Source organism: Sporothrix schenckii (genome assembly GCF_000961545.1).
Source record: "Sporothrix schenckii 1099-18 chromosome Unknown Cont43, whole genome shotgun sequence".
Lineage (NCBI taxonomy): Eukaryota > Fungi > Ascomycota > Sordariomycetes > Ophiostomatales > Ophiostomataceae > Sporothrix > Sporothrix schenckii.
In genome coordinates, this window is record NW_015971144.1 from 2,006,127 (window position 1) to 2,031,596 (window position 25,470).

General features: G+C 55.2%; 6 protein-coding genes across 6 annotated transcripts; 4 read left to right on the top strand and 2 right to left on the bottom strand.

Moving 5' to 3' along the window:
• Nucleotides 1-360: 360 nt before the first annotated feature.
• On the top strand, nucleotides 361-1,847 carry SPSK_02472 (mage protein; the record flags this gene model as incomplete). The annotated part of the gene is made up of 3 exons (XM_016729341.1): nucleotides 361-856; nucleotides 907-1,044; nucleotides 1,108-1,847. 3 exons carry the CDS (start codon nucleotides 361-363, stop codon nucleotides 1,845-1,847), a joined length of 1,374 nt encoding a protein of 457 aa, XP_016589382.1.
• A 349-nt stretch (nucleotides 1,848-2,196) lies between these two features.
• On the top strand, nucleotides 2,197-5,985 carry SPSK_10447 (DNA repair protein RAD5; the record flags this gene model as incomplete). The annotated part of the gene is made up of 2 exons (XM_016736854.1): nucleotides 2,197-5,834; nucleotides 5,907-5,985. 2 exons carry the CDS (start codon nucleotides 2,197-2,199, stop codon nucleotides 5,983-5,985), a joined length of 3,717 nt encoding a protein of 1,238 aa, XP_016589383.1.
• Nucleotides 5,986-6,573: 588 nt separating this feature from the next.
• SPSK_02723 (uncharacterized protein) lies at nucleotides 6,574-7,357 on the bottom strand (the record flags this gene model as incomplete). The annotated part of the gene is made up of 2 exons (XM_016729590.1): nucleotides 6,574-6,659; nucleotides 6,730-7,357. 2 exons carry the CDS (start codon nucleotides 7,355-7,357, stop codon nucleotides 6,574-6,576), a joined length of 714 nt encoding a protein of 237 aa, XP_016589384.1.
• Nucleotides 7,358-15,052: 7,695 nt separating this feature from the next.
• Nucleotides 15,053-16,407, top strand: SPSK_02526 (uncharacterized protein; the record flags this gene model as incomplete). Its single annotated transcript, XM_016729395.1, has 2 exons — nucleotides 15,053-15,319; nucleotides 15,391-16,407. 2 exons carry the CDS (start codon nucleotides 15,053-15,055, stop codon nucleotides 16,405-16,407), a joined length of 1,284 nt encoding a protein of 427 aa, XP_016589385.1.
• A 3,460-nt stretch (nucleotides 16,408-19,867) lies between these two features.
• SPSK_02186 (NRPS-like enzyme) lies at nucleotides 19,868-23,197 on the top strand (the record flags this gene model as incomplete). The annotated part of the gene is made up of 1 exon (XM_016729061.1): nucleotides 19,868-23,197. One exon carries the CDS (start codon nucleotides 19,868-19,870, stop codon nucleotides 23,195-23,197), a length of 3,330 nt encoding a protein of 1,109 aa, XP_016589386.1.
• Nucleotides 23,198-23,373: 176 nt separating this feature from the next.
• SPSK_02332 (D-lactate dehydrogenase (cytochrome)) lies at nucleotides 23,374-25,364 on the bottom strand (the record flags this gene model as incomplete). Its single annotated transcript, XM_016729204.1, has 3 exons — nucleotides 23,374-23,460; nucleotides 23,540-25,083; nucleotides 25,145-25,364. The coding sequence occupies 3 exons, from the start codon at nucleotides 25,362-25,364 to the stop codon at nucleotides 23,374-23,376; spliced, it is 1,851 nt and encodes a 616-aa protein (XP_016589387.1).
• Nucleotides 25,365-25,470: the final 106 nt, after the last annotated feature.

The following is a 25,470-nucleotide window of genomic DNA, read 5'->3' on the forward strand; positions in this document are numbered from 1 at the left end:
TTTTCGCGGGCGACGGCGTATGGTGCGAAACAGGTGCATTGTATATCATTCTCTGTATTTTATATCCCTTGATCGATTGGTCAGGCAAAAGAAACGACAAGTTCCGGAGTGAAGGGACTTAAATTACAACGCCATTGAATTTTGATGCTGGATCCTTTCTTTAATCGCAGGTTCAGCTTGGGGTGGAACGTGTTAGCGGCTGACTGAACGCGTTGCAGGTGGTTCACACGCGTTTTTGGGACCTGTTGTGCCCCACTCTGGCGACCTAAATGAACGACGACAAACTTTCAAGTTCAGGCACTTCAAGCAACAATCAGCACGTTTCTAGGTGTTCGCCAGGGTTTTTCTCCCATAACCAAAATGCCGGCACTGTCGCAACGAGTACGAAGACGTCCAGCGGACGACGACGAAGAGGAGCCGCCACGGCACCGCCACCAGCCAGTTGAGGAAGAGGAGGAAGAAGGAGAAGAAGAGGAGGAGGACGAGGGAGATGACGAAGCCGGGGGCGAAGACGACGAGGAAGTAGAGATGGACCATGAAGAGGAGGAGGAGGAAGAAGAAGAAGAGGAAGAAGAGGACCAGAACGCACGGCGACGTGCACAACGGCAAAAGGAGAAGCAGAGGAAGCGACGAGAGGCCGAGCGGCGCCAGCAACGGACCACCCGAAACGACGAAGACGATGACGACGATGATGGCGACGAAGACGACGATGTCGCTGTCAATGGAACAGCAACCCAGGCACAGGTTGACAGACAGCGGTTACACCACGAACTGTTGGCCAAGAAGCTGGCACGGTATGCGTTGGCCAGCGAGCCGCGACGGCTGCCGATCCGGCGACAGGCCGTGAAAGAGCAAGGTCAGTTTGCACATACCCCAGCACATAAATGCTCCTGCTGACCGGTGTAGTCCTCGAAAACGAGGGAAAGCACTTTCGCAAGGTGTTTCCCATTGCACAGGAACAGCTGCGCGGCATCTTTGGCATGAATATGGTAGACTGGCCCGCGCGTGAGAAGACGACGATGACCATGCGCGAGCGTCGGAAGGGTATGCACACATGTACTCCCACCATAATCGTTTATTTGACCCTTTGCCCTCTGACATGTGCAGCCCTCAAATCACAAAAGGCAGCCAAGCCGACCAAATCGGCCGCCGTCGACCGCTATCTGCTCGTCTCGACGCTGCCCGCCGAATACCAGGAATGCGTCTTCACACCGATCTTGTCCGATCCCGCTGCCACCGACAACATCGAACCGGCCATCCCGCCTGCGCCGGACGCCGCCTACATGGGGTTCTGCACATTGGTTGTCGCCCTCATCACGCTCAACGGTGGCGAAATGTCCAACGAGGACCTGGAGAAGCTGCTGAGTCTCGTGCATGGCGGACGCAATGCCCCTGCCCGCGCCGACGATGATTTCCTGCAGCCCATTGCAACCACCATGGGCGACCACATTGACGACGAAGACGGCCGTGGGGTCGGTGGTCCATCAGAAGATGGCACGCCCACAGCCGGGGGCACGCTCCAGCACATGGTGCGGCAAGGCTACTTGCTTCGGGTGGTCGAAGCACCCGCCACGGCCGAGGGTCGGGGCCCTGTTGGCGGACGCGGTGCCGGTGCGACTGGCGGCGGTATCCCAGCGGGCGCCAAGGTAATATGGCATGTCGGCCCACGCGGTCAAGTGGAGATTGGGCCGTCACAGGTGGCCGATGTTGTGTATCATATCTACGGCGAAGATGCAAACGAGGAGTTGCAGCGGCGGCTGCTGTCGAGCCTGCAGATGGCGGGCAACGCTGCGGGCAGTGAGCAGCAGGAGGCCCCTGCCAGACAGCAAAGCGAGGAAGTGCCGTAAATGACTAAGACACGAGGAATTGCAGATATGTGGTAATGAATTGCTTTGATTTACATTGCTGTTTTGGAACCAAGTCGGACTTTTGCTGTCGAAGTGCGCTGTAGTGCGACCTGTTAAATAGTGGATTTAGTGGTGGATGTCACTGTAGTGGGGCGTGCAAGGCCACTTAAAGCCGGCCCCGATCACTAATTGGCAAGACGCGTCAAGAGATTTCAGACCGCGTCTACTAGTGCCACCGCTCGTAAGCAGGAGGTTTGTTGCCTCCCGAATCGAACGAAGCGACGACGGTGAAACATTTGCCGCACCACACGGCACCGGACAGCATTACACGGCCCCGGAACGACGCCAGATGGAACCGGACCTGCCTAACCGGACGATGGATGCTGCCGAATTTCAAGAGCCGCCTTCCAAGAGGCGTCGGTTCTCGCCCGATAACGGCAGTGAAGCCGATCACGAGGGCAGCAAAGCGCGGCTGGATGAAAAGGAAAAGGAGAATGCCCAGCGACTGCCCCAGCCGAAACGCCGCTTCTTCGACGATGCCGTTGCCATCCCCTCCCTTCCTCGCCCTCAGACCGCCGCCCAGCCGACCTCCTCCCCCGCTGCGATGCCTACCAATGGTGTCAAGTCCACAGCGTTGCCGACGAACAGTTTTACCCCGGCCAAGCCCTCGTCGCCGACACCCGCCTCTCGTCGACCGGCACAGTCATCACCCGCCCGCCCAGGGCTGTCGATAACCCCCTCCTCACCGTCGCTCTCGGCGTCGCCCTCGCCTGTTGGCCCGGTGCCGTTTGATAGCGAACTGTTCGCGGGCATTATCGGCCAGGAAGTTGGCCCGGACGTTTTACGGATTATTCGAGAGTCCTGTGGCAGTGATATGGAGCGTGCCGTCAACATGTACTTTGACGGGACTTACAAGCTCAAGATGCAGGCGGCCGCAAGCCGGACGAATGGTGTTGCAGTACGGCCCAAGGCCGCATCTGCGTCAACCTCGGCCTCACTTTCAACCTCATCTAAGCCCTCCATCTCCAACCAGACGTCTACCAAGACGTCGCCTCGCAAGTCTGTCCTGCAAAACCGCTCTGCCATCCCCGAACGCCGCTACATTGGCTGCTTCGGCGTCGAAGGCTGGGCCACCCGCAGCGGCGCCAATTTGCTCAAGCACGGTGACACCGTCAAGATTGAGCGCCAGAAGATCGAGCTGCCCACCATTGCCGGGACCAAGCAAAGGGCCTCCAAGCTCGGCGCCTCCGTCGTCGTCCGCGCCAACTCGGCTGCCGCTAAGCGCGTAGACGTTATTGTGCGCTTCACCAGCACCAGCGGCCAGGAGATTGGCCGTTTGTCGAAAGACACCGCCAACTGGGTGTCGACGCTGATGGACCAGCGCATCTGCCGCTTCGAGGGCGTCTGTGTCTACGCGCCCGAGCGGCTGCGGACCAACGACACTGTTGTGCTGCAGCTTCGATCGTTCCTGTTGCGCTCGGCGTTTGACCAGGCGCCGCTCAAGCCGGCCGAGAACCGCACCACGGGTCTGTTCGAGGAAAAGGAAACCGCCGAAGAGCGGGACCTGCGCCTGCGCCAGTTTGCTCTGGTGCGGCTGTTCCAAGAGGTCAACCTGCTGCCGACACGCGTCAATGAAGCCGCCGCCAAACGCGGCCGACAGGATCTGCTGCAGGCGGCAGAGATGGCCGAGAAGCGAGAGAAGGAGGCGGCCAAGGAGGGCTTGAGGCCGACCCAAGACATTGGCTCCAGTCAAGCCCCGGGGGGGTCTGATGAGCCGGAAGACGGCCAAGAGCTGGAGCAGGACCAGCTGGATGCACTGTACGCCAAGGCACAGTCGTTTGATTTTAACACGCCCGAGGCCGACCCCCCAGACACCTTTGCGCTCACCCTGCGCACGTACCAGAAGCAGGCGCTGCACTGGATGCTGTCTAAGGAAAAGGACGAGAGCGTCGAAGAACGGGGCGAGTCCATGCATCCGCTGTGGGAGGAGTACGCATGGCCGTTGAAAGACATGGACGACAATGACCTCCCAACGGTTCCTGACCAAGCCAGCTTTTACGTCAACCCGTACTCGGGCGATTTGTCGCTCGACTTCCCCGCCCAGGACCAACACTGCCTGGGGGGCATCCTGGCTGACGAGATGGGTCTGGGCAAGACCATCCAGATGCTGAGTCTCATCCACTCGCATAAATCGCCCATTGCCATGGAGGCACAGCAGCAGAAGCGGCAGCAGGCAGAGGGCAAGCTGACTAGCCTCGTCGGCGGCCTGCGCCGCATCCGCACCCGGCTGCCCAACGTTGTCCACGCGCCATGCACCACGCTCGTTGTTGCTCCCATGTCGCTTCTCGCGCAGTGGCAGAGCGAGGCCGAGAACGCGTCCGTCGAGGGCACGCTCAAGTCCATGGTGTACTACGGCAGCGACAAGTCGGCCAATCTGCAGGCCCTGTGTGCGCCAGACCAGGCGGCTACCGCGCCCGATGTTGTCATCACCAGCTACGGCACCGTCCTATCCGAATTCACGCAGATGTGGGCCAAGGGCGGCGGCCATGAAGGCCACCCGGGCCAGGGCCTGTTCTCGCTCAACTTTTTCCGCATCATCCTGGACGAGGCGCACACCATCAAGAACCGCCAGTCCAAGACTGCCAAGGCCTGCTACGCGCTGCTGGCCGAGCACCGCTGGGTCCTGACCGGCACGCCTGTTGTCAACCGCCTGGAGGACCTGTTTAGTCTGATTCGCTTCTTGCGTGTCGAGCCCTGGAACAATTTCTCGTTTTGGCGCACCTTCATCACAGTGCCCTTTGAGTCCAAGGACTTTATGCGCGCGCTCGACGTCGTGCAGACCGTGCTGGAGCCGCTGGTCATGCGGCGCACCAAGGACATGAAGACGCCCGACGGGCAGCCCTTGGTGGTCCTGCCCACCAAGCACATGGAGATTGTCCCTGTCGAGCTCTCCAAGGTGGAGCGCGAGATCTACGATCACATCTACATGCGCGTCAAGCGGTCCCTGACCGCCAACGTCGAGGCCGGCACCGTCATGAAGTCCTTTACGAGCATTTTTGCACAGGTTTTGCGTCTGCGGCAAGTCTGCTGCCACCCCGTGCTCGTGCGCAACATGGACATTGTTGCCGACGAGGTCGAGGCCGGTGCCGCAGCCGATGCCGCAGCCGGTCTTGCCGACGACATGGACCTGCAGTCGCTTGTCGAGCGCTTTACGGCCACAACGGACGACCCCACGGACGCCAATGCATTTGGGGCCCATGTCTTGGGACAGATCCGCGACGAGGCTGTGAACGAGTGCCCGATTTGCAGCGAAGAGCCCATGATCCAGCAGACCGTCACGGGCTGCTGGCACTCGGCCTGCAAGGCGTGCCTCCTCAAGTACATTGACCACGAGACGGACCACCACCGTCTGCCGCGCTGCTTCCATTGCCGCGAGGTCATCAACCGGCGCGACCTGTTCGAGGTTGTGCGCCACGACGACGACCCGGACACCGTCGCCGGGCAGCCGCCACGGATCAGCTTGCTGCGCGTCGACGTCAGCGAGTCGTCCGCCAAAGTGGTGCGCCTGATCCAGCACCTGCGCGACCTGCGCCGCTCGCGGCCCACCATCAAATCGGTCGTATTTAGCCAGTTTACGTCGTTCATGTCGCTGATTGAGCCCGCCCTGCGGCGCTCAAACATGAAGTTTCTGAGATTGGACGGCACCATGGCCCAGAAGGCGCGCACGGCCGTCCTCGACGAGTTTCGCCAGTCCAACAAGTTTACCGTCTTGTTGTTGAGTCTGCGGGCCGGCGGCGTCGGCCTCAACCTGACGACGGCCAAGCGCGTGTACATGATGGACCCGTGGTGGAGTTTCTCGGTGGAGGCGCAGGCCATTGACCGGGTGCACCGTATGGGCCAGGATGAGGAGGTGAAGGTGTATCGGTTTATTGTACAGGGCAGCGTCGAGGAGAAGATGCTCAAGATCCAGGACCGGAAGAAGTTTATGTAAGTTTTCGTGGTGCCTGAACAGACGGAACGAAGTCTCCTTTTGCAAAAAGACAGCTGCTAACCAAACAGCGCCACCTCGCTGGGCATGATGACGGATGAGGAGAAGAAACTGCAGAGGGTCGAGGACATCAAAGAGCTTCTCAGTTAAGAAGCACAAATAGTCCATCCTTGGCCATCTTATGGATAACATGCACAAACGACGACATAGTACAGAACACCTGGAATCGCATGAAGGAATTCTGACGGTGCGATGGACCCTGGCGAGCGGGTCAACCGAGAAACCAGGATGAAACAAAAGACGGAATCCACAGTACGACCACGCGTACGACACACTCTGAATATCTCGGAAACGAGGATCGACACGACACTGCATTTACGACGTGCCTGAGCGGGCAGGCATCATTGGTTTATAACGGCACTGAATAAAGGATAGATGAGGACAACATTACACGGTATTGGATGCAAAGCCATTGGAAAAGACTGAGCAAATACAAGGTATATTTGAGCTATTGACAAGGAAGCAGAAAAAAGTGTATATATTAAAAACCAGGCGTACGTTTTTCAAAAGTCGTGCAACCAACGATACAAACCACGCGAAGATACAAAGAGGACACTGGTATGCTTGATATTTTTAAACCAGACAGCAAGAAAACCAAAGAGTCCGCTCAGAGCAACGCTGTGATTTGAATACTAGGCCATCGAGGTCTGTTTCACTCCGTTCCAATAGGCCACGCGTTTAATCCCGCTTGGGGATGAGCGACCCGACAGGCAGGTTGATAGCAGTGCCACCATTGCCCCAGAGACCAGCAGCACCGGCATAGTCTGGCGAGTTAGCAAGGGGGAGAACACAAAAGGTATACGTTTACGTATCGTTGGGGGAGGATGAACGTACAGGCAAGGAAGGCAGAGATGAAGCCGGTGGCCGAGGAGGCCTTCAGCAAGCCGGCATTGTTGACCATGTAGCCCGTGGCAATGAAGAGGAGAGTCAGGTCGACAAAGACGAGCAGCAGCAGCAGCACCCACGAGGCACGGGTCGCGGCCACGGTGAAGATGACGCAGACAATGAACCAGGCCCAGACAAACATGGAGATGGCCTGCGGCAGGTCGGGCAACGGCTCGCCGGTGGTGGGGTCCGCGTAGGCGGCCAAGATGCCGGTGCCGGGGATGAAAATCAGGGCATAGGCGACGTTGAAGCCGGCAAACGACGAGAAGACCGTGGCACCAAAGGTGTTGCCGGTGACAAACTCCATGATGCCGGCAATGTACTGGCACAGGCCGCCAAAGAAGATCATGGTGCTGATGATAATGTTGGGCTCGGCAACGCCGCGGGGGTGCAGGTTCACGAGGGACAGCAGGAAGATGCTGGTCGCAAACGCGGTCAGGCCCAGCGGCGCCGGGTTGGCCAAGTTGCGAGGGACAAACGGCAGACCAGGCTGGTCACGGGGCGAGATGGTGACCTGGGCCTCGAGGTCGTTGCCGCCGCCGGTCTTGGAGTTGACGGAGGGTGTGGAGGGCGACATTTTGCTGGAGAGGCGGGCGAAGCGTTAGATGTCCGGGTGACGGTGTGTGACGGCGAGGAAGAAAAAAAAAAAGGAACCGGGAACGACGGCCTGACAAGTGAGAAAAGGAAGACACAGGAAGAACAAAAAAAAAAAGAAAATTGCCACGAGGGACGAGGGAGTGAACAGGGCCTTGTCTTTTATGCAGACACCTTTATCGCCTCGGTACGGGGACAGTTGTCGCCAGTACCACGGGAAGAGAAAGAGAACCAAAAGAACCAGAGGAAGCGACCCGGTTTATTGGATGAGCACAACGTGGGTTTGCTGCTCGTTGGCAATGCAACCCAACTTTTGGGCCAGTATTTTTGCTTTGTACGGTCATGCACGAAAGGGATGCAGCATGGATGGGCCGTGCGAGACGTGGAGAGAGAAAAGATGCCTTGTTGGTGTTGTTGTTTTGCAGATGCAGGTGGAAGAGCAAGATTTTTTTGGGTAAAGGACGGTGTCACTCACAGGATTGAAGTTGTTGAATTATGAAGTAGAAGCAGAGAAAATGCAAAAACTGGTTGAAAAACAAAAGCGAGTGCGAACGTAGTTGGATAATGTTAAATGTTGTCAGGCAGAAGTGTCCTTGAAAAGAAAAACAGTATCGTTGAGAGAGAGGGATGGAGAAGAAAAGAAAAGGCGACCGACGAGCTGAAAGAGAAAGAAGAAGGGATCTGCGTTCTCAATAAAAGTAAAAAAAAAGGAAAATAATAAATCGTGGCGAGAGCGCGCGTCCCGAACAAAGTACACCACTTCCGTACAACAGAAGATGACCAAACAAGCAGAGCAGGGGAGCTAAAAAGGGGAAGGAAGATTACCATCGGCGAGTCTGGAAGGGGAAAGGGTAGGAGCATGGGAGCATGGCAAAAAGGCTCGTCGTGCGGTCTCAAGTCTGGGCAATGGTAAGTCGGAGCTTCTCTATGTCTTTAAGCCATGAAAGACTACGAATAAGAGAGCATGCCTAGTAACAACCACGGCAAAGTATGGCGGTGTGGCATCATCAAGCCTTGTTGAGGAACAGAGAAAAAGGCAAGACTTGGATCCAGGCCGTGGTTTTGACATGTCTCGCGGGAAATTTCTCTAACATTCGTACATTTGACTTGTTTTATTGTACTGTTTGTGTGGCTCCGGGATGATGGAGTGCATAAAGATGTGCAGAGGTTTGTTGACTTTGGGCCAAGAGCATGTTGATCCAATTCTGGATGTACATTGCACAAGCACCAAAGAGACTAACTCTGCATAGAATGAAGAGGAGAAGAATAAGCTAGGCAGCCAACATGGAGGAAAAGCAAATCGAGACTAGCGCTGCTGTCCTTGGCATTCGAGAGTGTCAATATGAGAGACGAGAGGATATGAGAAGATAAGAGAGGGAGAGGTGAGGGACATTTAGAAAACTGTATTCATGGAGACGGAAAAGGCAAACGACGGTGGGAATGCCAAGTAACTACGACGTATGTGACGGACCTGGCTACCCGTCCAACCTGTATGTAGACACGTGTGAGGATATGTATGCCGCCGTGTGGAAGCATTTGCGAAAGCTGGGTGGATTAATGGGTACTCAAGAGGTACAGCAACAGAGCGAGAAAAACAAAATATGACAACTAATGAAGCAGTATGCGGCTTCGTGACCCCTTCGTTTTTTCTTTTCTTTTCTTTTTTTTTTCATTTTTTTTTCATTTTTTTTTTACCGACCGAGTGATGCCGTCCACTCTGTAACTGTCTGTTGTCGCCAAGAAAAACGCCGCGTGTAATGCTTCCTCTTTTAAAATGGTAAGTGAAGATTATTTATGAGAGCCAATATTGACAATTTTGTCCAGCACCCTAACTCTGTATTATTGATGCTCCGTGAAAGTAAAGTATCCTAGGTGGGCTGTGTCTTTCCCCACTCTCTTCCTTTGCTCGCTTCTTTCAAATATGGACAGCATGGATTGTGAACGCCACGAAACTAGCCAAGGGATCGTCCCACGGTGAACAGCATAAACAGACAGGTGTCAACCTTATGTTGTACGGAATATGGGGATGCAGGTCAGACTAGGCAGGCCAAAGAACGTTGAGACACCAAGGAAAGTGCAGGCATGGGGGAAAAGACAGAAAAAGGTAAGACCTTGGGAGTCAACCAATACACTGTGGCTCAACACCATGTAGGGGATAACCGAAGGAAACGGTAAGAGGAAGGTTACGGGTCACATCCTATTTGTCCCTCTCCGCCTTGTCCATGTTACAAGCTCCTTCACTAGACTCAGAAAATATTGCTAAATATATGACATAGAGTCCGTTTTGAGACAGCTTCTCGTTACCCCACCGTCTCTTCTCTTTGCTTTTTCTTCATCATCACCTGCTGTATGCAGTAAGGACACTTGGTTCATGACCCGATACGGAATCCTCGTACTGAATATTCGAACTTGGCATATGAAGTACGGAAGAAGCACATGTACTCAATAAATTCAGATATCTCAGTAAAACGGTCCAGCAAGACAAAACGGTACTTAAATGCTTTGGAAACAAGTGTCGTTACGGTTTGACGACCGCTTCGTACGACCTAGGAAGAGGAGAACTGTGAAAAGAGCACAGTGCTGTGGGTGACGGCGAGCGTCAATAGTAGTTTGATGTCCAGAGTACTCACTTTGCTCGCTATCAAGCGGACAATACCTCTGTCTTGTTTACATTACCTACTTTCTTTTCTTCTTTCATTACAACCGTCCACGGGCAGGGGCATGTTTTGGATACGACTCCGTAATCATGATCCGCCAGTAAGAAAGCTACTAGCGATGAAAGACAGTCGCAAAGCGCGCAATCCGCACCGAATCTGAAAACGAGCAGTAACGGAAAAACACCCAAGTCATACATCAGCAGGTGGACCCTCCGCCATACAAAGTTGCAGTGGCGGGGATGTGGCCTGGTCTTTGCATATGCAATGGCGCAGCATGTTGTATTTTTCTCTTGTTTTTCTTCTTGTACTCTGGTTGATCGTCTCTTTTCTCCTTCCCTTTCTTTCTTGCCGTTTTCCTGGCACTCCCTGCCCCTTGTGTTTCGTAGTCACAGGTTTACTATTTCTTCAACTTGTGGCTGTCTCGGCAGTTGTTACCGACTGTTGGTTCTTCACAGAGAGGCATTTCTTGGGGCGATTACTGCGTAAAAAGCTTGGCTTTGACCAGTTCCCTGGTGTTGGTCTCCGTTGTCACCTCTGGAGACGCTGCATGGCTGGCTCTACCACCTGTTTGGCAAAATGCCCGGCCGGATATATGGTCAAAGTACATGTACGCTTTTTGGCTTTGTTACTGAGTTCCAACGTCCGGAAGCATTGGTTTCTGATCCGAAAGTTTTGATTTCAACGGGGGCAACCAAAGCGGCGTAGTGCAAAATGGAAGCTCAACATGTACAGGCGCCCACAGCGCGGGGCCCAGGAGGAAAACGTCAACTTCAAGCTTTTGTGTGGGGGCTCGGGGGATGCGCACAAACGCTACGGGAAGTGGACACGCCAAAGAAGCCAAGCTCCCAAGGTACCGCTCCGTCCTCTCACACAGTGTGGTCTTGTCCCCTTGTGGAGGATCAGAACAGCCAGTGGGGCCATGTAGGCTGCCTGTTTTATGTCGTCTTTTGCGGTTGGCTGAATCTGGGAGCAGCGGGGGCTGCTTCGACTGGGGGCTGCTTCGACAGGGCCTCTCGGCCACAACAACGGCCGCGTCTAGGGCCTGGCCGCATCCGGGGCCGCATACTTCGTCAAGGGTCAGATTCAGGGTGGGGCGACTGTCTGGGCCTTTTGCTCCCCTTTTACCCTTGACCCTGTCCTCTTTGCACGCCGTTCTTCATTGCGACTGGCTACAGGAAGCAGCCAACGTCGTATTCCGTCGAATTGGCCCCCACGTCTTCGTTGCAACGCTTGACGGGCCGGTATTTGTTTCGCTGTTCGTTGTCCGATGTCCGTCGTCCGCCCATGTCGACAATATGCAAGAGGACGTCGTAATGATTACAACAGTCAATGTCTCTCTGCTTCGAACGAGTTCCCATGTGCTGTGCCCTGTCTGCCTGCATTTGGACTTTCCTTTTGTTTTCCATTCGGTTTTCGTTTTGTGTTGTCCCATCCTTGTCTATCGAGAGCAAAGAGGACACTCTCCTCCGTGTTGTGACAAGTCATTAACAGCTGAAATGAACGAATTTGAGAAGCGGTGAGTGTGCTGCGTCTGTTTCTTTTCATTGTAGCTGTACGGACTTCCTTTTTGTCGTCTCATGCCATCCTGAAAAAATATGTGCACGTCAACGTCAATGATTCAACTCGAGAGTGCACGTGTATTCTGTTATTCAATGCATCGTTTGTCTGTATCAGTTTTGTTCAAACTCTTCTTATCCCTTGTTCGTCCATCATTTGCCTTTTTTGTCAAGTTTTCTAACGGTGTATATACAGGGCTATGAGCACCTTCTCCGTCGGCTTGCCCACTTTGTCCTTTGCCATTTTACCCATTGCCTGCCGGGCGGGAGCCAGTGCGTCCCTCCCGCTCACTCCAATTGCGCTCGCCAACTGTGCTCTTTTTCAGTGGGGGTAGAATTGGTAACATTCGTCCACGTATGCGACGTTAGAAAAATGTCAGATATCAAAAATAACTGTAGCTGTTGCAGCTGCGGCCGTCTATTGGTTTGCAAATGTCGCAGTTTGCGCAGTTCTGCATTAGAGCATTTGGTAAGGGTCCCCTGTGTGTTCTCCATTCCCGTTACGAAGTACTTTTTGGCCGTACCCCTTTTCAGGAGCTCGTATTTTGTTTTCCATTTCCTTTTTCTATTTCTGCCTATTCGTTCCCATTTTGTCAGTCCTTCTGTTTCACCCAAGTCTTCAACAGTCTATTTCGCTATTCATGATTTCATTATTTCGTCATTTTTGTATTCTTGTATTCTTGTACGACTAACAGACTGCGACTTCACGGTCTGTCACTTGCAAATACTCGTGGTATATATTTAGCATCTTTGGTTTCGATTCTGTGGTTCGTTGCCCCCATCCCCCTTTTCGCCAGACCTTGGGGGCCAAAGAAAGGAAAATCACTGTAAATCCGAGGAAAATCAATGGACATCTCTGGGTCTACCAATTGCTAAGGGTGGCTCGTGGTCAATCGTGGTGACCACCTGTCTGCAACGCTGAAAGCCGGCTGAATTGCCTTTTTGCCCCCGCGTCTCTCACATTCTTACTTGGGATGGCGGACAGGTCCGACACCAAATTTTTGGAAGATTGTTGACGACCTTACGTATTTGCTTGTCCCGAAAAATGTGGACTGGATCTGGCGCAAATCTTGGATACACGCAACCGAATGTTTTGCACACGCTCACACCCTCACGCACTGCATAGTGCATCGTTGGAGGCACGGCCCATGTCAAGAAACAAAAGCGACTTCTAGAATCGGGCGACGGCAATTGGAGCGACTTTTTGACTTGAAGACATATTCTGCAACGAATCACCAAACACCAATTGGATTCAAGCCGATGATTTGAGAAGCACAATTATTATAGCCCCTTGTTTGTGCCGCTTTTAGTGGACGTGTCTTGAAACTACAACTGTGACTGATGCGTCCCATGGTGCAGGTGTTTTCTTTCTTTTTCTGCTCTATCTTGCTCACATTTCTCTTCACATTGTAAATGTCCACCGTACATCGTACGGATTCAACTTTCAGAGGCGCAAGAAAACGGAAACCGAAATAGAGAAAGTCCGACTTCTAGCAACCGGGCCTCTTCTCATCTGCCCCTATCATTCTTACGTGTGAACAGCAAACGTCCCCCAGCACTGCCCCTTATTTCGTTCCCTTTCGGTCAATACTCTCTGCGCAGAGTCGTATTTCTACACAGAACTCGGTGATGTGATGCCTCTTCCGTCCTCGTTTCACCAGGATCACCCAATATCCTTGTAGTTTCTTTTCACAGAGAGTATCACGATGCGTCTTTTAATGCTCCCATTTTTCGTTGATACGACTTTGAACGGTCATCCAGCCTCCGATTTCTGTGTCTCTCCCCCACGTAGAGTGCATTTACAGACAGTGTTTGTCGTATGAGCATGCTCTTTCCTCTTGTCCATGGTCCATATTCGTCTCTCCCCCTTATCGTCCTCCACCTTTCTAGACTTGCTTCGCCGGGGATCGCCGTCCCGCTTTCTTACATAGTGCAACCGGTTGAAACTCTGCTTTACTGATCGTTCCTCGTCTCCTCTTTTACCCTTGCCATATCCCAGCCATGGGATGGTGATCCTGCATCACCTCATCCTGCCACGCACTTCTTTCCTGTTTTTTCTCTCTTTTCTTTCCCTACGGGTTTATTTTTCTTTTCGTTTTGTGTCTACGGTCTCGTCTTGTATATTCGCTTGCCATCCTACTAGCGATTCGTTCCTCAGTGTTCAGTATTCTCGTATTTGACCTGTTATGAGGAATTATGCAAAGTTTGAGGAACCGTGTTTTCACTCTGCATCTACCTTCCAGTTCCACACTGCCTGCTGTTCTCGTTTACAGTGTAATCAGATGGAGGTTTACCGAATGAAAGCCCGTCTGGCCTGTTCAAAACATTCCGTCCTGTTGTTTCTCTCTCTTCTCTCTCACTTCTCTCTCTCTTCTATGCACGTTCGTACTCTGGTAGGATCCTACCAACCAAATCTACGACATACTCCTGAGCCCCTTTTCGGATTTCCCTGGTCCAGCCGTTTCTGCTTTTCCGAGTAACAGTAGGGACATGCGGGTTGTGGTTGCAGTCTGACTCCCCTGGGACAGATGCCCCAGTACGTTCCTGGGACGGAAAGGGAACAGCCAGCACGGTTCCTGCGTTTTTTTCGCATCGTCGGGATATTGTGTGTCGAGTGGAATATTGTCTTTTCTGAGTCTCGATCAGCCACTACGCAGTGTTTGCGACACGTGGATCAATGTTTTGTTTTTCTGGTAATTTATTGACACCCGAATCGGTCGACAGCGCCTTTTGTTTTTGGTAGAGATTCGCCGCAGATAAAGCGACACGGTCTTCGGTTTGTGGTTTGTGCTCCGTTCGAGAATTCACTTCAGCAAGGGGAAAAGGAAAGTCAAGAGACTCGTAAGAGACTCGTCACTTTTTTGTTGCTTTTGCTTCATTTTTGTCACTTTTTTCCTTTCTTTTCTACTATATTGGGTCAACCAAACCTTGAGAACCACTCAATCCCCCGGAAACAGAGAGTAGAGGTTACTCCGTGCAGAAAAAACTGCCCCCCAACTCACCCACGACATACTTTACGTACGCAAAAAAAAAAGCAAATACTCGATGCTACCACTCGAGGCTACATGCTACCGTCGTACCCTGACATTTTGGTTTCTGTATCGGTTTTCTTCCGTTGCCGAGACATAGGGGCTCCAGAATAGGACGTTCTTACAAAGGCATGAACGACATTGGATCTGCATCAACGACAACATCCCAACCTCAACGGCACTCCTATTTCGAGCTACACAGTACACATGGACTGTTGCAGGAGATATAACATCATCGTTGGGCCCTCTTCTCTTCGTCGCTCCTTTACGTTTTTTCACCACTCGCTTGGCCGTGGCCCTTTCCGTTCTTGGTCTTCATTCTTCCACCGTCGCCTTTTGTATTCCATATTTTGATTCTTTCCGGTCGACCCTTGGAGCCCATCGACTGTTTTGATTTCGACACATCGACGCATCCAGCTTCACCTCAGCCTTCACCATGGGCATCTCGTCCGGCGAGCAGTACAACCACAATCTTACACTCGGTGTCGTGACAACATGTCTCATCCTGTCGTTCTTTTCGTTTGTCTTCCGGCTGTTTGCTCGCACACGGTCGGCGGCCAAGCTATGGTACGATGACTACTGGATGTGTTTTGTCATGGTCTTGTGCTTTGCCATGTCAGCCGGCGACTACACGGGTCTCGCCTTTGGCTCGGGCCAGCACCAGGCCGATCTTCCAGTTGAAGAGTTTACGTCGTTCCTCAAGGTATGCCCGCGTCCCAAGCACTTGTCTTCTGGCCGCAATCCTGTTGTCTTGTACAAATGCTTATTGCCCAGAACCTCTACGCCTACATGATCCTGTGGGCGTGCGGCGTGTTCTCCGTCAAGGTCGGCATCCTGCTCTTTTACTGGCGCGTGTTCCCAACCCAGTCGTTCCGCATCGGCGTCGTCTGCGTCGCGTGCCTGTCCACCGGCATTTTCTTGGGCAACTTCTTCTCGTTCGCGCTGCAGTGCCTTCCCGTCTCCCTCTTCTGGGACGAGACAGTCAAAGGCAAGTGCATCAACCAGAACGCCTTCTATCTCGCCTCGGCCATTATCAACGTCATCGGTGATGTCGCCGTCTTGTTCCTGCCCATCCCCGTCGTCTGGGGCCTCCACACCTCGCGCAGCAAAAAGCTGTCTCTCAGTTTCCTCTTCTTGCTCGGCGCCTTTGTTTGTGTGGCCAGCATCTTTCGCATTCTCGCCGTCAAGGAAATCGACCCCACCGACTTTACGTATTCGAATGTGGCCGGCGGTCTCTGGTCGACCGTCGAGGTCGAGATTGGCTTTATCTGTGCCAACCTGCCCGCTCTGCGCCCGCTGTTGGCCCGCTGGTTCGGTCGCGGCGGCGGCGGCAGCAGTGGCGGCGACTCGGGCTACGGCGCCTACGGGTCCGGCGGACGCGGCACAGGCACGGGAGGAGGCGCAGGCGCCTCGGGCTACGGCATGCACAGCAAGATCAGCGCCAGCCGCAGCGGGCGCATGCCGCTGGGCAGCAAGAATGGCGACCGGGACGTGGAGCTGATGTCACAGGGCAACGGCTCGGACGAGATCAACCTGACCAAGGGCGGCCGGCCGGGGACGTCGGGCAGCGACGGCATGGGCAGCGACAGCAACACCAACACGAACTTGTCACACGGGCCGAACCAAGTGCACGGTGGCGTAGCGCAACACGTGACAGCCAGCCACGGCGTCGACAGCGGCGGGTACGGCGGCAACGGAATCCGCGTCAAGACGGAGGTGAAGATGACCGTGGACGAGTGGTCGAAGCCGGTGGACAAGAAGCGCGGCAACGCGTTTGCGACGGCAGTGTGAGCAGCTGCCGGGGCCGTATGCTTGGCATGATCGTGCCCGACGACGTGGCGATGTGTAACGATGGCTTATATTTTCTACTGGATTTTCTACAGGTTTGATACGCACTGTTCCGATACTGTTCGATACCGTTTCGTTTCTTTTTCTCTTTCTGTTTTCTTTCCTTGTTTCTTTTCTTTTCTTCTTTCTTTTTCTTTCTCACTCGCATAGCTCTCGCATAGCTTTGTTGTTCGGCATTGTATCTAGCGGTCATAGAGTGCAATACTATTGAATTCCATGGCGTCGGGAATTGAGACTAGAAATGTAAAGTCAGTTTAAGGTTTTGTGGCGGTCGTCTAGTGTTTCGTCTCTCTCCGCGTTATAGCCGTAGTGTAAGCCGTCACGATATAATCGACTTGCACGAAGTACGCAGCGCATCACACGACAACACTCTCCGTATAAAAACACTGTTTTCGGGAAGCACGCGACGAACAATTGCACATTCTTACCGATAGTTGTATAGTCTGATTCCCCGATATACACACACGACGCACTCATTCCAATTACTGTTGCACTAAGCCAGTATTCTGCCCATATACACCGCTTCGGCTTGATCCTGTCAGCTAGACGAGAAGAACGAGCGATTCGGCGACACTGTTTTCACTCTTGTCACCGAGGTGGAATTTCAAGCTGAGTTTTTTGTACCACGCAGCTCAGTGGGTATCACACAGGGTGCATGCATGTGGCATATCAATTGGACGACTGCGAAGGCGAAGTTTTGTCTCCTTTCGTCTAGTCGTCTACAGACTTTTGCCAATATTTCACCATCCAATTTCTTCTCGTTTATATTTTCATCCTACACCGTGTTCGCCGTATCCCAGAAACGTCCTAAATCGAAAGTGACTTGTTTCGACGTGTCCGCGGGAAACATATCCGTAATGAAAGACTGAACACTCACTTGTCATTTTTGCTTTCTTTTTCCTTGCGGAGCAAGTAAGACGCATTTTTGCGAGAACAAGACCGCACCGCAAAACCGACGCTCTGCAAGTCACTCTGCAATTCCACTTCGCATAAAACCCCTGCACGCATACGACGCTGTATTCTGTATGGTATCCACGACTCCGCGGCTCGTTTCTCCGTGGCGCTGCTTCGGAGGAGGGCAAAAGACGGAGTACCTGAACACTGTTCCGGATATACAGGGCCAGGCCGTGACCAGGGTGTCTTGCCAAAGGGAAGTACATGTACAAGTATTCTGTAGCGGAGGAAATTAAGAGAAAGCAAAAACGGTGAGAGTGCGCTGCAGACTGGGGGTTGGTTTTTTCGTCTTGGGTTGCGTGCAGAGTGGAGGAAGGTTGCGTTGTGGATTGTTTGCGGGAAGCACAGTAGGATGTCTTAGAGTCTCGCACGGCTGTACTTTTGTCAAAACAAGCACCGCCAAGCATCTCCCAGGATGTCGTCCCCCACGGAGCAAAACTCCAAGCCCCTTTCCGGGTTTCCCTAACCCACTGGCTTAACCCGCTGGTTTGTATGGCGTACAGCAGCTTAGCAATAAGCTTCTTCTCGGCGCCGGAGCATTTGAAAATAAATATTGCACTTGCCAATATGTGGCTTGGTCTTGGCTGCTCCGCAATCCGTATTGCTCCTTTCGAGTCCTCTGGGCACCGAGGACGTATTTCGGAGCATTGAAAGTCCATGACTGTGTCCCGTATTCGTGTAGCCCTCTGCTGACGGTGAAAAGAGCCTGGCATCTACGTAACGGAGGTCGTTTTAGTCTCCGTTTGACGATAAGCAGCGATGATCTTCTGTATGACTCCGCATAATTCTTGCAGGCCTACAACGTCCCGGGAGACTGTATCCTTAGCCACGCTCAACCAAACATTGCAGAAGGTGTCAGACTTCTTTATTAGTGAATGTAGGAATCCGACAGCAGCCAACCATGATCGTTCCAACAGACACGGCCGCCTACCGGATCGGACCCTTCGCTTCGCTCATCCAGACTGCAGAATGCATGCCACCCTACGAACAGTTGTTGTCCGGTGTCTGCTGTTTTCCCACAGACGGAGCAGACAACTGCCAACTGCCAACTGCACACATTTTTGTCGCATCTTTTCTTTCCGTCTCCTCCTTCCCATTTTCCTCTCGTCAGTCGCTCTTGCCAATTTGCTTGTGCCGACCAGTCGCACTTTCCCTAGCACGCCATCGCAGCCGCGGAGCATATGTACTAAACGCACTGTCGCCCTTTCCCCATATTGCGGTCAACACCTTGGCCCAAAAGATGGCCTCTTCCTTCAGTTCCTGCAGTTTACGGAATATCTGTCATGAATGGACCGCCAAAAAGAGGCCTGTCAGCTGGTTGAGAGCTGGCAACTGCCTGCCAGGGAAAATATCTGCCTGTGAGGAAGGCGCTGCGTCGTAGAAGTTCTTGGGCGCCTCCAAACTGCAATCATCTCTGTTGACATCAACAACTCGCTGTCCTCGTTTTCTCAACCCCCCCCCCCCCCCTTTCCCCGGCATGTATCCACGAAGGCACACCCCCTCTGGTGTTTTTGCTCGTCCTGAACTTTACAGAGTTGCAATATTGCCTCTCCGACCAGCGTCCCACCCGAAAAGAGACCCAACGACCACGAGCGTTGCAGTGCAGGAAGACCGACGGGTCTCGCCTCGCCCACACCCCTTATTCCACACTTTCTCCCCTTTATCGCTTCTGTCCTCTGTTTCGTTATCTTACCATGCCCCCTCCTTCTCGTCATGGAGTGCCATGCTCAGCACGACTTTGAAAAGCTTGTCCGACTCGTTGCTCGGAGAGGGTAGCATGAAAAGAAAAGTGAAGGGAAAGAGAATCGAACAAGGCAAGCATCCTCTAACCTCTATTTCTCCATTTCCCCATGACACGTAATTTGTGCTTGCTGTATGCCACCCAGCGTATCATCCTCATTCGATACCATTCACCATTCCCCTTTAAACGGCCCCGTTCCTTTGTCGGTTTCCACTGCCCCTTTCCTGTTTCTCGTTGCCAACTCCGAGACTGTGGCCCAGAGCCGTGCAAGACTATGTTGCCCAGCTAGCTCCGACCCTCCGAGACTCTCCCCTCACCGTCTGCATTTGCTACTGCATCGCCACCCTTGCCGTGTCCTCTGATGGCTGTCCTATCGTGACCTTTCCGAGTGTTTCGTCTTGTCGTGTGTGTGCGTGTGAATTTCCGTACTATGCCCGTTTTCAACACAGCTGGCCTTTTGCCGGACACTCCTTTCTGTATCACTGCCCTGCATTGATATCACTTCTCTGCGTCTTCATCTCATACTTGTTCTGCTTTTCTTCTTTCTCTTCCCATTCTCACCGTCTCACGCCCCGTCACAACGTCCGCTTACCTTACCCTCTTTGCGTATCTCTGGCACGCTGTTGTCTGCAACCGTGTTGCCTCGAATTATTCCTTTATTCCTTTATTCCTTTATTTATTTTATTATTTCCTCTTCTCTCCGCCACAATGGCTCCGACTCCGGCAGAGCGCATCGAGCAGTTTGGCAAATGCTACACCATCGACGACGTCGTCCGGTTGCGGGCCCGCGATGAGGAACAGACGCCCATCCTGGGTATGCCACGTGGGAAGGACGATCCCGCAGACTACGAGTACTTCACTGGTGCCGAGCTGGACCGCATGGTGGACGAAGCCTGCCGCGCACTCGTGGCCAAGGGCCTCGTGGTCAACTCCAAAAAGACAGTCACACTCTACGCCGTCTCTGACCTGTCCTATGTCGTCACCTTCTTCGCCCTCTTCCGCCTGGGATGCAAGGTCCTGACCATGTCGGCCCGTCTGGGCCCGCCGGCGTGTCTGCACCTGCTCAAGACCGCCGAGTCCGACATTGTGCTGCACAGCTCCAATGCCCGCATTGATTCCACGCTGGCCGAAGTTGTTGTCGAGCGGCCCGGCATCCAGCTGCTGCCCATGCTCACCCGCGACGAGTTTGACAAGCCCGACGCCCCGCCCCAGCCGCCATTCGTGCGTGAGATTGCCGACCCGGACGCCGAGCATGTCGAGGTTTGCCTCATGGCCCACTCCTCCGGGTCCACGGGCCTGCCGAAGCCGCTGCTGCTGTCTCACCGCAGCCTTCAGAACTCGCTCTTGTCGGGCACCGGTCTGCGCGCCTTCAATGCGCTCCCATGGTACCATGTTCACGGCCTCATCACCTCTCTGCAGGCCATGTGGATGCGCTGTCCCGCCCACCTGTTCAACCCGATGCTCCCCCTCACGGCTGCCAACCTCGTGGCCGCCCTACGTGTCATCAAACCTGAGGTCTGCCACTGCGTGCCGTACGCCCTGAGCTTAATCGCAGAGGACCAGGCCGGTGTCGACGTTCTCAAGCAGTGCCGCATCGTCACGTCCGCCGGTGCCAAGACCCCCGACGAGCTGGGTGACCGTCTGATTGCCTCTGGTGTCAACCTCGGCGTCATCTATGGCTTGACAGAGGTCGGCCACGTCGGCGACTCCATCTACAACCGCAAGCCTGAGGATGCCGACTCCTGGGCCTATGTGAGACCCTACCCCAACCTGAATGAGCACATGACGTTCAAACACGTCGAGGGCACCACGTACGAGGCTGTCTTCTTCAAGTCGCACCCAGCCCTGCTCATGTCCAACTCGGACGACCCGCCCGGCTCGTACTATGCCAAGGACCTGTTCAAGCCGCATCCGACCATTCCCAATGCCTGGAAATACATTGCTCGCCAGGACGACCGCCTGACGCTGATCACCGGCGAGAAGATTCTGCCTCTCGGCATGGAGGGCGCCGTCCGTGAGCATCCCCTCGTCAAAGATGCACTCATGTTTGGCAACGACCGCGCCGTGCCGGGAATGCTCGTGTTCCGCGCCCAGGCGGCGGCTGCTCTGACCGAGGACGAGTTTATTCGTGCCATCTGGCCCGCCATTGAGCAGGCGAACAGCATTGCCGACGAGTTTGCGCGCATCACGCGCGACATGGTGGCGTCCATTGCGTATGGTGTGGAGTACCCCGTCACAGACAAGAGCAATGTCATCCGCGCCGGCGCTACCCGCCTCTTTGGGAAACAGATCGAGGCCATCTACGCCCGGCTGGACGGCGGCGGTGATGCTGGCGCTGCGAACGGTGCACGAAACGGCACCTACTTCAAGAAGCCCACGTCACTCGACGTGGCTGGTCTCGAGGCGTTCATCATGGACACCTTTCGGACGCAGACGGAGATTGAGTTGCCCAGTGCCGACGCCGACTTCTTTGCCTCGGGCGTCGACAGCCTGCGCGCCATCCAAGCCCGCCGTCTGTTCCAAGAGTCGCTGGATTTTGGCAACTACCGCCTGCCGACCAACGTCGTGTACGATGCGCGCACAGCTGCCAACCTGGCCGTCGTCTTTGCTAACCTGCTGAACCGGACGAACGATGCCAGTGCAACCACCGGAGAGACTGAAACCAACGGCCTTGCGAACAGAAATGGCATCCATTCCGAGACCGAACAAACCCCCTTGGCTGTCATGCAGAGTCTCATCGACAAGTACTCAACCTTTGACACCGAATCTCAGCACGCCGACGGCGGGGAGTCCGTCCTGTTGACCGGCGCCACCGGCGCCCTTGGTGCCCATATCCTGCACCAGCTGCTCTACGACTCCAACGTCGAGCGCGTGACCTGTCTCGTCCGTGGCCCGCACGGCCTCAAGCGCGTCCACGCCTCGCTTCGGGAGCGTGGCCTGGACCTGGGCTCGTCGCGTGCCATTGCCCGCAAGCTTGTTGTTCTCGAGGCCCCGAACCTCGGCGACCCGCTGCTCGGCCTGGACGCCTTTGACTACAGCGGCCTCGTAGCCGACACCACCACCATCATCCACGCTGCCTGGCCCGTCCACTTTGGGCTGTCCGCTTCGAGCTTCGAGCCCCATATTGCCGGCCTTCGCAACCTGCTGCAGTTGTCCCTCCAGGTCCCGTCGCGCAAACCCGCCCGCGTCCTCTTTGCCAGCAGCATTTCGACCGCCTTTAACATCCCGCGGCCAGACAACGGTGACACGGCCGTGGTGGCCGAGGCTCCGCTAGCGTCTCTGAGCGACGCATCGGAGGGCTTGGGCTACGCCGCCTCCAAGCTGATCGGTGAGCGCATCTGCGAGGCCGCCGCTCGTGAGGGTGCCAATGTCGCCGTTCTGCGCATTGGCCAGATTACGGGCGACACCGACCGTGGTATCTGGAACGACCGCGAGGCTGTGCCGCTGCTGGTGCGCAGTGCCCTTGAGCTGAAAGCGCTGCCTCGTCTGGACGGCCAGCAGGGCCGTTGCGAGTGGATTCCCGTGGACGTTGTAGCAGCCGCCTGCATCGAGATTGCAACCACCATGAAGGACGCGAGCGCCACCACGCCACGACGCAACAGCGCCGACGGTCCTCTGCAGTCGTCCGATGTCAAGGCCAAGGCTCAAGCGGATACGGCCAAGGCCCGCTACTACAACATCAACACGCCTCACGTTGTGTCGTGGAACGAAGAGGTCCTGCCCGCCTTCAAAGCAGCCGGCCTCGACTTTGAGTCCGTGTCTCTGGACGAGTGGCTGGCCAAGCTGCGTGCCCGTGGCGACGAGCTCGGTTCTGGCTCGGATTCGGATGCCATTGCCAAGCGCCTGCCCGCCCTCAAGCTGGCCGACTACTACGAGCGCAACTACGGCGGCACGCCCGAGTCGGCCAACCTGCGCTTCAGCATCACAAAGGCGCGCCGCGACAGCCCTTCCTTGGCGGCGTGTCCCGACATGGCCGACTCACAGCTGGTGGGCAAGTACCTGAAGTCGTGGCTGGCGAAGTGGGAGGCTGAGAAGTAGGTAGTAATGGGCTGTCTGAAAATTTGGCCCGCGGTTTGAATTTGCATTTGCCTTCATCTTATTGTCTTATTTTTTACATGATGTAGCATGATCTGTTGTATGACTGCCGAATGTCGTGTCGAGGACGTATATAAATCAAACAAACCTACTTGACCTTGTGAGGATACGACCAGTGACTATGCGTCGGTCGAGACCAAAGGCTTCTTCATGCGGACAACCTTGTCGCAATTCAGAAGGCACAGCGGGTCGAATGCGTTTTTGATCTGTCGCCGTCAGCAACGTGTCAAAAGAAACAGATACATGTAAGGGGGAAGGGGGTAACATATATAGCATATAACATACCTGACGCATCAAGTCCACGGCCGGCGTGCCCAACTCTTTGTCCAAGTAGTCTCGCTTCACCAACCCAACGCCGTGCTCCCCCGTCACCGTCCCGTCCATGCTGATCGCCCGCTCCACCATCCGGTGCACCAGCTCTTCTGCGTGCTCCTTTTGGTCGGGCTTGTAAAACAAGAAACAGTGGAAGTTGCCGTCGCCCACATGTCCAATAATGCCGCCGCTGACCCCGCTCGCGATAATGTCCTTGGACGTCAGGTCGACGATGTCGGCCAACCGGCTGATGGGCACCGCCACGTCTGTGATCCACGCGCTCTCGTCGTCGGCTTTCGAGCCCGCCGCCGTAAACAAAGCCTGCTTGCGCGCCTCCCAGAGCAGCTCCGACTCGTCTTGGTTCTGCGCCGTGTCCAGGGCCGTGGCCCCCGCTGCCTTGGCAATGTCCTCGACGACCTTGGCCTGCTCGCCCACGGCCTTTTCGGTCGCGCCCGCGAATTTCAGGAACAGTGTCGGCTGCTCGGGCCACGACCGGTCGGTCGAACTGCCCGCCGCATCGTTGATCCACCGCATGGCACGCGCGCCGACCAGCTCCACGGCCGCGACGTGGACGCCCGCCGATACCAGTTGGATGACGGCGTCGCAGGCGGCATGGAACGACGCAAAGGTGGCCACCGTCACCTGCTCGACGGCCGGTTTTGTCGTCAGCTTCAGCGTGGCCTCGGTCACAATGCCGAGCGTGCCTTCGTTACCGATAAACAGCTTGGTCAGGTCGTAGCCGGCGCTGGACTTGCGCGGGCGCCGCCGCGTCTGCACCACGGTGCCGTCGGCGAGCACCACCGTCAGGCCGAGCACCCACTCCCGCATCGTGCCGTAGTAATACGCATTCGTGCCCGAACAGCCCGTGCCCACCATGCCGCCGATCGTGGCGCCCGGGCCCGGATCGGGCGGGAAAAACAGGCGCCGGTCCGCCAGCGCCGCATTGAGCTGCTCGTAGCCCACGCCGGGCTGCACCACCGCGTCGAAATCGGCGTCGTGCACCGTCACGATGCGGTCCATGCGCGACAGGTCGAGGCTGATGCCGCGGCACACGTTGGCAAAGTGGCCCTCGAGACTGGTGCCGCCGCCAAAGGCCACGACGGGCACGCGCCGGCGGTGGCAGATGCGCATTATGGCGCTGACGTCGTCGGTGGACTGCGGGTAGACGACAAAGTGCGGGTTGTCGTCGACGGACTCGGCATACGAGGACCAGGCACTGGACGTGTGGCGGGCCAGTTCGTCGCGGTGGTCGGTGACGGCCGCGTCGCCGACGACGGCGGCGATCTCGGCGCGCGCCTGTGCCAGGTTCTCGGGCGAGGTGTCATGGTGGACCTCGGCGACGCGGTGGAGAGGCAGCGTGGAGCGGGTGCTGGCGAAGACAGGCTGATCGCCATCGCCGTCTTCTTTTAGGTCGGCATTCTCGGCGGCGACAGATGGCATGCCGACCTTGGCATCCCCCGTGGCGGCTGCTGTGCGCCGTCCAAGAATAAAGGCAACCATGGCCACAACGGTGCCGCCTGTCATGACGTTTAGTACACACAATACCCGAGACCCGGCGCCAGATGCAGATGCTCTTACCAATCCCATATGCCCATGCACTGCTATTATTCTGCGGCGGAGGCTGACGGCCAGCCGAGTAGACGCGCCGAGGCGCGCTGCGTGAACGGCCGATGTGAGTCGTCGCTGTCGTGGGCCGAAAGATGTTGGCGGTCAATGTCGATTGCGGTCGACCGGGCGATGATGTCAGAGGCAGACGAAGCCTCGCGCCACGCGCGGGTTGCAACACTCTGCATAACATTGTAACGTCTCGGTGCAGCCGCGCAATTGTTAAAGACGAAGAAGCTGGAGACAAATCGATCGCCTCGAGGTACATGAGATGAATGCAATGCAGCAGCTGAGAGGTT